At 33.5% G+C, this 15757-nt stretch overlaps 1 protein-coding gene across 1 annotated transcript in view; it reads right to left on the bottom strand.

Annotated features, from left to right (window-relative positions):
• The window catches only part of LOC145295904 (protein LTV1 homolog), a 49421-nt gene extending 35918 nt beyond the window's left edge, over positions 1–13503 (bottom strand). Inside the window, exons 1-4 of the mRNA XM_080141672.1 lie at positions 13384–13503; positions 7697–7822; positions 2685–2834; positions 1146–1245 (exon numbers count right to left, since the gene is read on the bottom strand). Of these exons, the coding sequence (XP_079997798.1) occupies positions 1146–1245; positions 2685–2834; positions 7697–7822; positions 13384–13386 (379 nt within the window). The 5' untranslated portion in view covers positions 13387–13503. The remainder of the gene's footprint in view (positions 1–1145; positions 1246–2684; positions 2835–7696; positions 7823–13383) is intronic.
• Between the last annotated feature and the right edge of the window lie 2254 nt (positions 13504–15757).

Here is a 15757-nt window from a genome sequence, read left to right as displayed (position 1 = left end):
GCTAAGTGAATGAGTTTACGCAGACATAGAAATAAATGCTGACTGAAAGCTAGTTAAGCTTTCCGCCATTTCATTTATTTGTTTCCCCACGATGTTGGGGAAAACCAGCTCCCCAAGAATGGGGGAGTTCTCCAAATCAATTCCAAATCAATAGCAATTGTTTGATGTGAAAGTTTTTCCCCACATTGATCAAAGCTAATTGCTTTTCTGGAGGTCCTGGCTGAGAAGGCCGGCGAATGACGTTCGCTTCTATTCTATTAGTTTTGCTTTATTTATACAAAGAAGACCAACAAACATGCGAAAGGACGGAATAGCGTGGATTTTGTAAAAGTTGCTCAAATAAAAGATAGAGACGACATTTGTTCGCAAATCGTAGATATTATAATCTAGGGAGTATATAAAAAGTTCTTAAAAAAAAAAAAATTATTACTACACTATAATCTTATAACTAATGTATACCCATTAACTCTTATCCTCGAGTGGTCTCTGGGCCTTGATAAGTGGTGACTCTTTTGTAAAAAAAAAAAAAAAACTTTTGCAATATTCTCACTAATGTTGATCCAAAAACAACCTATAGTCAATAGAATGATAATATCTGTACTCACACAACACTATGCATATTAACCAAAGATCTCCAAGGAGAATTATGTTAGGAAATCTTGCCCCATCCTACATATTCTCTTGACTTAGTTCCTTCAGATTATCACTTATTTCAAAGATTACAAATCCATTTAGATGACTTTAGGTTAAAATCACAAGGTGATTCATATTTCACATCCAAAGATTTTTACAAGGGAGACATATTTATAAGCACGTTGACAGATTGAATCAAGTTATAGGGAGCAAAGGTCATTATTGTTATGAAGAAAGATCTTTAATACAATTTATATTTTCAAAATGAAATTTTAAATCAGCATACACATTTGTACCTGATATTTTTATAACAACTGACTTAATAATTTAATAAACAAATGATACCATGATAATAAGATTACCCTTTCAAAATCTTATTTTAAAAAAAAAAAAGAAAAAAAAAAAGAAAAAAAAAAAGAAAATAAAATAATAAAATTCCAATCCATCGTTTATTAAAGTGTGTGATCACTTTGATGTTGAAATTGTTTTCAATAAAAATAAAAATCACTCACCTGAATTTGGAGCTGCCTTGTTTAATAGTCCAACATTTGTTTCGACCGCACTCGCAAATACTGTCGAAGGCAGCACTAATTTTTGATCAGGTGTTGTTTTCTATAAAAATTGAAAAAAAATTTCTTTTATGTTTAATGATCGATATTGATAGAAAATAATCAAATAAAATAAAAAAACTATGAAAAGTATTCATTTTTGTTTTTGTTAAGTTCTTAAAATGTTTGGTATAAAAATATAACAAAATTGCATCTTTTTCAAGTAACACTTTTAAAACACAATATCTACGTAAATGACTATCCATTATTCATTGTAGGATTTGAACTCACAACCTCAGGATGAGGAGTCAAGCATTCTATCATTTATACTATAAACATTGCATGAGTAAAAACTTCTAAGTTAGTGATAAGAAGGTGGGCTCTCTCTACCATGCTAGAAAACTACTTATGCCTGAAAGCATCCTGTACCTCTATAAGGCCACCATTCTCCCATGTATGGAATATTGTTGTCATATTTGGGCTGGTGCATCTGCTACTAGTCTCTCGCTTCTAGACAAGGTCCAAAAGAGTGTCTCCAACCTGATAGGTCCTGAACTGTCATCTAAGCTTCAGCCTCTGTCCCATCGATGAAATGTTGCCTCCCTCTGCCTGTTCTACAAGTATTTTAATGGTGAATGCTCTGACGAACTGCAAGCACTTGTGCCCACACAATGTAAATACCCTCGACAAACAGCTAAATCCCACTCCTACACAGTAGAGATCCGTAGATGTAAGAGAGCTTTCTACTCCAGTAGTTTCTTCCCCAAAACCGCTAGACTTTGGAATTCCCTTCCGGGTCCCTGCTTCTCCAACTTTACTGACATGTAGAAGTTCACGTGTAACGTGAACCAACATCTTGCTGCCCAACTCCCTACATAGTATCCCAGTAGCTCATGTCCCTGATAGTAGCCCCTACACGAAAGTGACAATGTGCCTTGTTTGAGGTGAAAATGTAATAAAACAAAAAAAAAAAAAAAATAAAATAAAAATAAAGTCATGCAAATCTGTGAGTTGGATTCATTGAAGTTTTAATGCTTAACAATAGATTTGACAAACACAAAATTATTACAAAGTCAGAAAACAGCATTAATTCCTGTAACGTTTGAAAACATTTTCTCACGCTTAGAATTTTTGATATACGGAACAAACTTCCTGCATTATTTGTTATCTGCATCAGTTGTTGACTGCCAGGACACTATAACCTTTAAAAACCTCATGCTACCCGAAATTTGCCTAAACCCTAAAAAGCTTGGAACAAACTGCCTATATCAACTGTTGGTTGCTAAGACACTGCATCCTTTAAAACCATCATGCTTCTTGAAATTCACCAAAAATACACCCAATATCTCCTGCTACACACACACACACACACACATATATATCATATAAAACTCGTACTCTTGTTATAAATATCTACCACACATGCACTTTTGACGGGTTGTAGTGCACATCGTCAGCACGTCACGTAATAATTTCATTCAATTTAAATATAAAAATACTTACCACTGCTTGAGTTGAATTCACTTGAAATGTTTCCACTTCTTCCAAGACACACGTTTCGTCTGTTTCTTTCAAATGTTGCAAATAATTATAATCGTCATCAAAATAAATGCCAAATTGTCGTTGCATTTCCAATTGTTTTTCTTTCGTATTCTTCAATAAACAAAAACAAAAGAAAATATTTTAAAAATTTTTAGATGAAGATTGAAAATTTGGATCATGTGGACTACAATTCTCATTTTGATTGTTATTTTTCACATATTTTACTCATGGTGTAACATTTAAAGATTAACAATCAGTTCAAAATGACAGTCTTCTGGAGGTTGAAGGTCCAATTCTTACTACAGACGATAGCAAGTAAGAATAACATAAAATGAATATGCTTACTTAGTTATGACTTATGGGACAAGAACAATCTATCCCTGTGAATTAAATAAAGGTTTTAGTTTTAAATTGTTTAGGTTTTTGTATTTGCTATAAATATTCTCAACTTCAAAAAGATGCATTTGGAGAAGGATAGGGATTATATCAGTTCAAATGCAAAAATAATAATCAAGATGAAATCTATAGTCCAAATAATCAAAATGATCAAAAAATAAATAAATACATAAAAAAAAAAAAAAAAAAGATGAAAACAATTGCAACTTCTATCCTGATTTTTTCAGATTTTGTAATCATGCCCATATTCTTTTATTTCCTTTTAAAGTTGAGGAGTTCCTTTTTCTTCTGATAAGTAAGGGCGGAATAAGTTTTGAAAATTGACATAATAATTACATGAATAATTCTGCACTACACAATATGTGCTGTCAAGAATCAAACATTTTAACATGCTCAAAGAAATAAATGTTAAGATGGACAACATCTTGAAATTTGGAATTTAGACTTTTTGTCATTTATTTGTATATGCTCTGTACTTATATTGAGCTTCATAAATTACAGGATTGGTAGAAAAGATGAAATATAATTGAATAAGCATATTTTCCCATAAACATAAATAAATCAAAATATTTGAAAAATTAATCAATTATTAACACTTACATTTAAAAAAAAAAAAAATGTCTTGAAATAATAATTTATGCAGCCAGAAATGTTTTAAAATGCAAGCATTCATCGTAAAATTTGCATGAAAGGTGAGTCTTTCATTTTAGTTTAGTTGTTTTGCGGCATATCAATCCTTTTCAGGTTATTTAATTCTGAATCCAGTCATTTTCAAAATAGTTTGTATGTTTCAAGTTTTTTTATATCTCCAAATATTTATTCATTCGTTTACTTATTTTGTTTCGCAACATATCAACCCCTTTCGGGTTTCTTAATGCCGAATCCAGTAAATTTGGAAAAAAGGTTTTATGGCCCTTTTTTTTTTTTACATAGGCATCACCACTTATCAAGGCCCAGGGACCACTCAAGGATAAGGGTTAAGAGTGTCAATTGGACAATATAGTAATCATTAGTAATGGAAATTCGGTAAATTTGTTAACTTAAGTGGAACGGCTCATCAAGAACTTGTTTACATTGGACTTGAACAATCAGATTTTAGTCAGCTGGAAAGCAGGAAAACGGAAGACAGTTCCACAGGCATGCACTTCTAAGAAACTTTATTTATGGAATCTACATTTAGGTTTAGGCACAGATAAAGCAGATAAAGAGTGGGGGAAATTATTGATAGTGTTTTCAGCTAGACAAGTGTTTCTTGTGAAGTTTGGTGAAGGAGGACCATAGATTGAAGCTCAGTCGAGCACTTGCCATGAAAATAATGATAAAGCAGAGATAAACTTGCAACATCACTTCTGTGAGATAAAGGTTGCAGGAAAAAGAAAAGGACATCTCTTACGAGGCTACAAAGTCTATTTTGAACTCTATCAAGGCAGGACAAGTTCTTTCTAGCAGCTCCTGCCCAGATGTGGCAACAGTACTCCATCCTTGGATGTACCTGGCTCTTATATAGATATAGAATTGCATTAGCAGTGAGATATCTACTGGATCGATAGAAGGATCCCACCATTTTTTTTGCTTCAAGTTCTTTATATCTTCAAATATTTATAGTGTTTTAGTTTGATTGTTTGGAGGAGGAAAATTGTTATTTTTGTTTTTTACTTTGCAGAATATGATTGAGTTTTACAAAGGGAAAGGGGAAAAAAATAATATCAATGTTTGGTGCATTTTAAGTCATGGAGTTAATAGTATCTTCAACCAGCTTGATCTGGTAGCAGCACCAGGAGTTCATCATTTTAAATATTAGATATTGAAAAGTATTGAAATTAAGGAAATGCTATAAACCATTTTTTTTTCCATGCAACAGATTATTGAGTAAATTTGTTGGATTTGTAGATCAAAATACAAAAGAAATATTCTTTTCATTTCTTTTGAAAAGAAATCTGTGGTTTTCAAGAATCCCCCCTACATTAAAAAGCAAAAATACAAATAAACCTGTATGATGTACGTACCTGTAATTGACTGAAAATATCATATTCTAAAAATCATAAATTGATCAAGTAACTTTATTTTCATAAAGAAAATCATTTTTAAACGATTTTAAGCAATTAATGGGAAAACATAAGCATTACAAAGCTGATCTCACAAGTTTGAATTATTTCTTAAAGATAGCGATGTAAGATGTCCCTTTTTACTTACTCATAAAATCTAATTTAAAAATAAAACTACTTGATCAATTTATGTGACTTTTTGGAATTTATCTATTTTTTTTTTTACTTGGGAGTCATCATTTATCAAGGCCCAAAAGCCACACAATGGTAAGGGTTAATGAAAGTATGGTGGTAATATAGTAATTGTTAATGGTGTAAATTGGGTAGAATTTGATTATTTATGGAGATAACTCAACAGTGTTCTACAAGTAGACAGTTCTGGGAAAGAAGTTTTGTTCATGGAAGCTACATTTAGATTTAGGCGCAGATAGAGAGTGGGGGGAAATCATATACAGTGGTTGTAGCTAGTTGAGTGTTTTTTTGTGGAAGTTTGGCAAGGGGAGGGGACCATTGATTGGAATTCAATCGAGCACTTGCCATGAAAATAATGATAGAAAAGAGACAGGCTCACAATGTCTCTTCTGTGGGAAAGAGGTTGCAAGGAAGAGAAAAGGGCATCACCTATTAGGTTTTGAATCCAGTTTTGAACTTTATCCAGGCTGGATAGGGCGCTAAGCAGCTCTTGCCCAGATGTGACAACAGTGCTCCATTTTAGGGTGTACCTGGCTTTTATACAGATAGAGGATTTCATCAGCAGTGAGATACCTTCTGGAGCAGTAGAGTGATCCAACCATTTTTCCAGCAATCTTGGCAACAGATTTGATGTATGTGTTCCACTTCATATCAGAAGTGAAGGTCAGTCCCAGAAGCTTGTCAAGAGACAGAGATTCTCCAAGACAAGAGCCATTCATTTCAATTATGGCGTGATGGGGCTCATAGCAATTATAATGAAAGGAGAGAAGCTTGGTTTTTGATGCATTAAAATTAACCAGCCACCTTTTCCCCATTGCAATATGTTCTCAAGATCAGCAGAGAGAGAATCAAAAAGTGGCCATTGCTGGCCTTTGAAGTGTTGCCATAGATTGTAGTTTCATCTGCATAAATGTCTACAAATGATCTAAGAATGTGATTTGGGAGATCATTGATGAAGATCAGGAAGAGAGTTGGGCCAGGATGCCAGTGTTAATACTATGAATTTCTGATTTCTGCCAATCAACAGCTACTCTTATAAGCCTATCAGAGAGAAAGGATTTAATAATTGAGAGGACATTTCCAGCTATTCTATAGCTGGCGATCTTGTAAAGTAAACCTTTATGTCATAATATATCAAAAGCCTTTGATATGTCTAGAAACGAAGGCCCTGTCGAGAGATTCACTAATCTTGCGTGATATAACAGTTAGTACATCAGTTGTAGAGCTCACAGAACGGAAACCATATTGCATGTCACTAAGCAGGTAATTTTTGCTGAGGTAGGTGACTACTTCTGTTTATCACAGATTCCAGAAACTAACTCATTATGCACAGAAGACTGATTGATCTGTACTGAGAGAGAGAGATAACCAATCTCCAGAATTTTTAAATACAGGGCAGACTGAAAAAGCTTTCCAGGGTGTTAAGAAGCATTTTTCCTTAAGGCAACATTTAAACAGATTTGTAAGTATGGGAGCTAGTTCCGATTGAAGTTTTTTGAACATTATGACTGCAATGCAGTCGAGGCCAGTTGCTCTACTGGAATCAAGGTTTTTAATAAGTTTGGCAACATCATGTACAAATATTTGTATGTTGCATAGCATAGTTTTTAAACAGGAGAAAATAGGGGGGGGGGGAGTCTGCTTGCAAAGGGTAGAATTTGCTGCAAAGTTCTTGGTAAAGAGTTTTGCTTTGTCAGATGTTGACAAAATTACTTCAGGTTCATTGATTATAGTAGGGATAGAGGACACACTACTGTCCAGGACCGTTTGTTATTGACCAAAACTAGTGGGAACCAAGCTGCTTCTCAGGTATTTTAAACTTGACGTAGTGTGCATACAAATCTCTTGCATTCTTTATTACAATGGTTGCTGGCAGTCCTAAAGGTGGCTTTGGTTTCACAACATCTATTACATTTGAAGCAATTAGAAACAGTGATTTCATTGAGCAATGGCAGCAGCTCATTCTGGGGTGAACAATAGCTGACTGTTGGGCTTCTGCTGGAATGACATTCTATTACGGGTATGTACATCACACAAACTTTTTTTTATTTTTGTAACTTTTTAATATCGAGGGAATTCTGCACAAGAACATAAAAAATAATTTAATGCGTGATTATCGGATGCATGCAGACACGTATGAAGTTGTCTCAGTTTTATTAATATGGAGATTATCAACAGAAATGATTAGTTGCATTGAAGAGAAGCCAAAAATTTTCCAAAGTTGGATTTTCTATTCATATTTTTTGGTTTAATACAAAATAACACGGAGGAAAAAAAAGACAAAATTAAAGTGTGGGAGACGATATTTAATAATAATACGAAACCTTGTGATGTGCTTACCTTTGGTGTGGGTAAAAGAACATGTTGAGAGTTTTCCGATACCAACATGGGATCTTGCTGGCTTCGATGGACAAGATGGAAAGTGACTGCATTTTTCTTATCAATAAACTTCTTCTTGTGTCGCGGCTAGAAAAAGAGAAATTAACAAAGTTTAAATATGGAAAATCATTTTTTATTTTTATGATCCGACAAAATTACTCCATGAAGTAACAATGAATATTGAAAATTTTAAGTTTTTAAAATTAAAATATAAAATCTTCCAATTTCTATCATTCTTGTTTGTGCTATTATGCATTGATTTTATGTCCAACCAAAATGATTTTGTCCGAGTGGTATGCCGTCAGATCTGTTAAGTTTTTTAAGCTTGTTAATATATAAGGACTAACCTGGGTGCTCAACGTTGCCCGGTTGTTTGGAGGTGTATGTTGAGTTAAAAAAAAAAAATGGTAGTAGGCAGGCATTTTGAACCCGTACTGCGAAGGAGGAAAAAAAAAAATTGACATCTTTGCTGTTGCGTCCATTGCCAAATCAGAAGTGGCGAAGGTTTAAATTAACGCTAGTCAATCGAAAAGAGAGGATGACTTTCGAAAATATCAGCGAAAAAAGCGACCTCTCTCTCTTTACATTGCTGTATTCCAATCATCTAAAATATAAATCTCACCTGTCTGTTTAAATGTACGTATATTTACGTATGCATGTATGTCTGTCTAAAACTTTTGACAGAGGCGATGGATTTTCACGAGATCAGTATTGTTCTGAAAGCTTGACCCTTCGGACGACAAATATCGAAAAAATGGCTAAAAACATTAATTCCTTCACCTTCAACTGGACACTTTTCTACAGGGCGGGGTAGCAAAAAATCGTTCCTTCATGACAATTTAGCCAGAAATGCATGCGCAAAAATCGTTCTTTCTTGAATTAGTTTAAATATAAAAATAACGACCCGATTTCGCTGACGTGATCATAGACCAGTCGGTAAGGGAGCAGTGTCGTTATCTTAAGATTGCACGTTCGAGCCAAGATGTAAGATGTTTTTTTTTTTTGATTTTTAAAGTTTTAATATTGAAACAGGGTTATTTATGCCATTTTTCATGTTTTTTTTTCCATCATATTCACTGTTTTTTTTGTTTTTGTTTTACCGATTTTTTAAAAAGGTTTTAATATCGTTCACTTATTCTTTGTTTTGCATCACGGTTTTTTTTTTCCATCACATTCGCTTTTTTTTGTTTTTGTTTTTCCGATTTTTTGAAGAAGTTATAACATTGTACACTTATTCTTTAGTTTGCTGGTTTCGTTTTTTTTTTTTTCTTTTGTTATAATATTTAAATAGGCTTATTACGTTCTCATATTCTTTATTTTCCATTTTGTTTTGATTTACTCACCCACCCACCCCACCTCCAAACACCTGGGCAACGCCGGGTACCCCCGCTAGTATTTTATAAAATTTGCTTTTTTTTGTATATCTGCAACGCCATGTTATATCCTCATTTTTTTGTTTTATGACGTTCAAATCAAGTTTCATCGATTTTATTCAGTGTAAAATAAATATTTATATGTAATTTAAACCCTGATCCCCTCTCTTAAATATAGAGTAAAAATTGTGATGAACTTATTTCATTTTACTAGATTTTGCTTTAATGTTTTGTTATGGGTGTCGAAAATTAGTGTCTTACCTAAATAAAAATAAGACTAAGATTGCTATCAACATGAGAGCTACTTAAGATATGACTAAGATCTACTACCTACTGAAAATGCTAAACATTATTTTATAAATAGGTAATGTCCAAGATTAGTGCTCGGGGAAAAAAAAATCAAGCTACCTGAAGTGGATACGGTTGATTATAGAATGGAATGGAGTCGACACAAAAAAACTAAACCATATATTTATTCCAAAAATTACTTTAATTTTAACACTTCTTGTGTTATCATGAAACAGAAAAAAAATGACTTTTAAACTGTTTTATCAAATAATAAAACAGATATTTTAGTCAAAAAAAATAATTTAGTTTTAACATGTTTTATGATGAAAAAAAAAAAAAATTTAAAAACTCTTGTCAGACCTTCCAGAGGTTAATAGACGAGGTTTTTAGGGACCTGCCATTCGTATTCATGGATGATGTCCTAATTGCTAGTAGAAACCTCAACGAACATAGACAACACTTAGAACAAGCCTTCCAAAGATTGTCTCATTACGGTCTAAAATTATACATTGAAAAATATATCTTCAGCCAACAGGAGATTAACTTCTTCAGACACACAATCGATAAGGATGGAATATGACCATTACCCGAGAATGTAAGTGCTATTTCAAATTTCCCACAACCTACGTCTGTTAGACAAGTTTGTCATTTCATAGGCATAATTAACTATATTTTATAGGCGTAATTAACTTTTACAGACGATTTATACCCAACTTTCTACGATTCTCACACCGCTAACATCACTATTGAAGAACAAAACAAAAAACAGTTAAAATTGGGAGGATCAGCTTTAGAAGCTTTCAACCAAGCTAACGCTGCTTTAGTCAATTTCCTGAAATTGAATTATATTAAGGATAGTGAAAAAACGAAACTTACACTTATCACAAATGCATCAGACATTGCAGTGGGAGCAGTTATTCACCAACAGACCAAAGATACAATGACTCCGATATCGTTTTTTTTTTTCAGCCAAACTGAGCAAGACACAGATAAAGTACAGTACCTTTTCAAGGGAACTATTAGCGATTTACTTGACAACTAAACATTTCAAACATCTGTTAGAAGGAAGAAACTTTAGCGTTTATACTGACCACAAGCCATTAACATATGCACTGATACACACGTAGATAAATATGACCACAAGAAATCAGACATCTTGATTTTATAGCCCAATTTACCACCAATATCAGATACATCAAGGGACAAGAAAAGACGCTACAATTTCCTCACTAAATTCCAGTTCACTAAGTATGGAATTAATTGCACAAGAACAAAAGACGGATGCAACACTCACAGAAGAAATACAACAGAAAACGTCTTTACAACTGAAGGAAATGCCCGTACCCTTTAGTACAACAGCATTTTATTACGACACAGCAAAAAAAAAAAAAAATCACGTCCATACGTATTGGCCAAACATCAGACGACAAGTTTTCCAACATTTATCCCATCCAGGCAAAACAGCGACTGTAAAAATAATAGCAGACCGTTTTGTTTGGCCAAATATGAACACAGATATTCGAAATTGAACTAAGACGTGTGTACCCTGTCAAAAGAATAAAGTTCACAGGCACGCAAGTAACCACAGGGCATTTTCAGCACGTCTGATGCTAGATTTACCAATAAATAAATTGGACAATATTTTAATGAGAACACAGACATTTCACCCACTACATTTGTGACAGAGTTAAAACACAAACTGTCTTTTCTCAATTTTACACCCACCAGGAGGGCTGACAAACAAACATATTAAACGATGCAGTAAAAAGGCCACTTTGTCTTAATTACTCAGGACCAAACCAAGTTTTGAACAGGTGTAAAAAATATTTTACTGTTCTGCGAAAAGAAAGGAAAGATAACATCGCGATCGACCGAATTAAACCAGCGTACATTGAGGAATACCCTCAGCCAATTTCCCCACCAGAACAAACTTCCATGAAACAAGAGAGTGCAGAAGAAAAAGATACAAACGCCAAACATACAACAAAAACAGGTAGGTGAATCCACTGGTTGAAACATTTGAAGGAATACATTACATATTAAAAAATATTCCTATCTTTTCCAATCTGGGAGGAGTATTTGTGCGGTTAAACACACTTAAAAAATGCATTCATTTCTTGTTTTAAAAATAACAAATAAATAAAAACCCAATTACATGCGCAAAGCGAAATTAATAAATTTCAGAGTCGCAAAGATTTTTAAAAAACAGACCTACGCAAATTCTGTGGGGAAGAAAACTTAAAATGTGTTTTGTTCAGCGGACGTAGTTGAAAGCATACCACGTGACAAAGACATGCACTTTTTAACCAATCAATGCTCAAAGAAAGACAATTTTCAAACCTTTTTCCCAACTCGCCTGGGAGCCTATCGAAAAGTATATAAACGATTAGAGAACTCTTCTCAACCTCACTCACTCTTTGCTCTTTTCACTTGCTCTCGTCAACGTATTCATTGCTACTTCCTCGCTAGCATGATGGAACCCACCTATTCGCACATACACACACACGCACGCACAGAGAGAATAATGTAGACATTCAGCCACACACAGAAACATGTACTTTCTACCTCTCTTTTCCCTTACCAACGTCGTTGATGCTACTTGTTCTCGCCAGCATGACAAAACACACCTATTCACACGCACAGAGAACAATGCAGATATTCAACTGCACACAAAGAAATTTACTTTCCTCTTTCTTTCTCGTATCACACAAAAAGTAAGCCTCTTTTCTCACTAAGAAAACAAAGAACATTCTCTGCTCTTTTTTTGGTATTATTATACAAACACCGTGACAGGGTTAGGGTTAGGGTTAGGGTTAGGGTTTAGGGTTAGGGTTAGGGTTAAGGTTAGGGTTAGGTTTAGGGTTAGGGTTAGGGTTAGGGTTAGGGGTTAGGGTTAGGGTTAGGGGTAGGGTTAATTCGCTGTCACGGTGTTTGTATAGTTTTACCCTTTTTTTTCCTGTCAAATCAACGAACAGTATAAATAACTTTCACATAAGAACTGTCTATCAAGACACACTTTTTGGACACTTAAAAATGATTCGTTTTTACTTGTTGCTTTTGTGTAAATAAACAAAGTTTATTTCACCTGTTCGATTTTTTTATTATTATTTATTTGTGGTGGGAAGACCTGAGTACCACTACAATATCCAGAAAACTACTTGTCTGCCCCAGATTGAAATGTGATATTCGTTTTCAGCATACCCTAAAACTTTCAAGTCGTCATTTTAAAGGGGGGGAGGTGTTAAGTTGGATAGAAAGTAAAAAAAAAACTTTTTAGTTTTTAAAATAGGGGAAATTCTGGACAAGAACCCAATTTTCATTTTTTCTTATATTTTTATGGTGTTAACATGTGATCGTACGGACAAAATAGACTTTCATTCTTGTCGTTGACAGCGATTATTGTTTATGTCTTGTAATGGCGACACGTGGTTCATTTTTTATTTTAGTAAAACTTCTCTTCGGTTGTCTATACATTTCTTTTTGAATTATTGACTCAATAATCTAACAATTTGGAAATATCTTACAAAACAGGGTACTCATGCAGAGAGTGATCCGTGCTGAAATAATAACGTTATTATTTAAAAAGCCATGGGGGAGGGGAGGGTGTTTTGTACTTATTCTGTACTTTAACCTTACAATTGAATACAAAAACATATCATAAAACTTTAATTAAACTTGAAAATACGATTTTAAAAGCAGCGCGGATCACTCTCTGCATTAGCACCCAAAAACAGAATAGTTAACAAACACCTCTCGTTTTCCACATAAAAGCTAATAAGTCACATAGGGTGATACTAGCAGACTTAGGCATCAAGTTGAGAAGTTATTTGAATAAACAAATCTACATTATGTTTCAAAACAAACAAACAAAAAAAAACAGCTAAACAATAGTTTATTTGTGCTGAAGCACACTTTTCAATCTTGGGATATGTAATATTCCATAAAGATACTAAATTCAGTAAAAAGAGAAATACAAAATAAACTCACCATTTTTATGACAAGAGTTATTCACACGCGAAACTTAGTAAATAAATTAATTACATTAGAGAGTTCCAACATATGCGAAAATCAAGGGAAGTAACTCCACGTAACTTCTGATTACTTTCCTTGACTTTTGTTTACTACACCTTAGACCTGCCTTTTGTTAATTTTAAGAATCTTTAGTTTGATGACATTTGACCAAAGAAGGGATATTTTTTGCGGTAATTTATATAATATTAGATCCAGGATTGAATAAGAAATCCTATGTCTTTTTGCATCCAACTCATATCACCATATTATTTTCTTCTTCTTTTTTTTTTTTTTTTTTTTAAACATTTTACGGATTCAAATTTGAGAATGTGACCCAAAGATGTATTCAGTATAAATTGGGTGGGAGATGGTGTAAGAAAAGTAACATTAACTAAATAAATCTTGGGTTTTAATTTCGCCAAGGAAAATCCAACATTTCTCTTGGAATAAATGGGGACCACTGTGTACCTCTAGCCTGGTCCCTAACCTTGGTAGGGGCATTTTGGACAATAATTTGGACATCTTTGATTATTGCCAAGAACCATGGAAACTATTAATGTAAATTCTATATTAAAGTTACGTTATGGTGAAAGATAAAAATGAATCATATTAAAGAGACGTGCATAAATATCAAAATGGAGATAAATGAAAGTGCTAATTTAATAATTTAATATTTACAGTTTGTACTATTTGGACTGTTCGGGCAACTCTTCTCACCTTGACTGGTATTCTCACAACATTTTGGCCGATGTAACCTCTGGCCATCTTCAGGTGTATTTTTACAAAGGATGTTATTGTTATTTACTGATAACATCCATTGTGAAAATACCCCTTAAGAAGGGTGGAGGTTACATCGGCCAAAACGTGAAAATAATAACCAAGATAAGAATAGGAGTTTGAACAATCCAAATAATACATATAATCAATCCTCATTTCAAAAATTGAGAAACATTAGCATGAACATTGTTTTGGAAATGAAAAATTAAGGAAAACATGATTAAGTAACAAAACTTTTGGGTTTGTATTACTGTACACATAGATTCGAAAAAGTTGTCAAAAAACAAATATATAACAAATAAATGTTATCAAAGGCAAGATAAATTACTTTTCTACCAAACTGGATATTTTTTTAGTGTTTTTATTTAATGTAAAATGTTTATTCGGAAAACAATCAGTGTTTACCTATGTATTTGAAAAATACAAATGGCAGCAGCCTGTATTGAACATGTTAAGTTTGGGAAAATGAGCCAAAACTAAAAAAAACTATACAAAATACTGTTCAAAACCCACTGAATATATGCAAGCCTATGTCACAGTAACATACAGTGAGTGAGTTCCTAACAGTATTTTGTATACTTTTTTTTGGTTTTAACTCATTTTCCCAAACTTAAGATGTTCAACATAGAGTCCGCTGCCATTTGTATTTTTCAAATATATCGGTAAACACTGTGTTCTTTTTTTAGAGCCGAATAAACATTTTACATCAAATAAAAACAATACAAAAATATCCAGTTAGGTAGAAAAGTAACTTATCTTGCCTTTGATAACATTTATTTGTTATATATTTGTTTTTTGACAACTTTTTCGAATCTATGTGTACAGTAATACAAATCCAAATATTTATATCACTGAAAGTATGAAAGACGTTTTTAGTTAGAAATGTTCATTTGTGAAAGTTTATGCAACTTGTGTTTTTGGTAGGAAAATGTTTAGTGAATATCGGACATAAGGGGTTGTGATGTGTCTGTCTATATATATTTGTTTGTGTGAATATGTATGTGTGAGTATCAGGCAGTGTGTGTGTGTTTGTTTACTTTATCTTGTTAGTGTACGTGTAGATGTGCGCAGGTTGATGGAACGTATGTGTCCTGGCCCTAAAGGTGTGAGGTAGGGGCACGTTCAAGGTTATGTTCGAGGGGCACCAGGTTTTATCTCTTCTGCCCGATTATTTCCTTGTTTTTATAGGAGTTTCTAAGTTCATATCAGCTTGTTAGATTTGTGGTTTTAAATGATTTTCATTGGTTGAAAAATATTGAGTTAACATTTTCCTCTGAAAACACTAACTTGCTTTTTGGAAGTGTGCTGTCACTCACTCACACACATGCTCGCACGCAAATAAACGAACGTTTATTAATTTCCATTTCCCCGCGCATTTGCACAAAAATAAGTTCTTCCAGTAATGATATAATTTCAAATACGCCCACACGCTTTTCTCACAACAACAAAAGTAAAATGGACATATTTCTGGCGGACGTAGATCAAGACAATACCACGTGACACAAGCGATGAATGGAAAAATTTAGAAGATTGTCTTTTTTAACGCTTTTCCAAAAACCAAATCCCAGCAGCA

Source organism: Euprymna scolopes, chromosome 16, assembly GCF_053919585.1.
Source record: "Euprymna scolopes isolate OS-2025 chromosome 16, ASM5391958v1, whole genome shotgun sequence".
Classification (NCBI taxonomy): domain Eukaryota; kingdom Metazoa; phylum Mollusca; class Cephalopoda; order Sepiida; family Sepiolidae; genus Euprymna; species Euprymna scolopes.
Note: the sequence above shows the minus strand (reverse complement) of the source record. Positions and strands in the feature narration are given on the sequence as shown.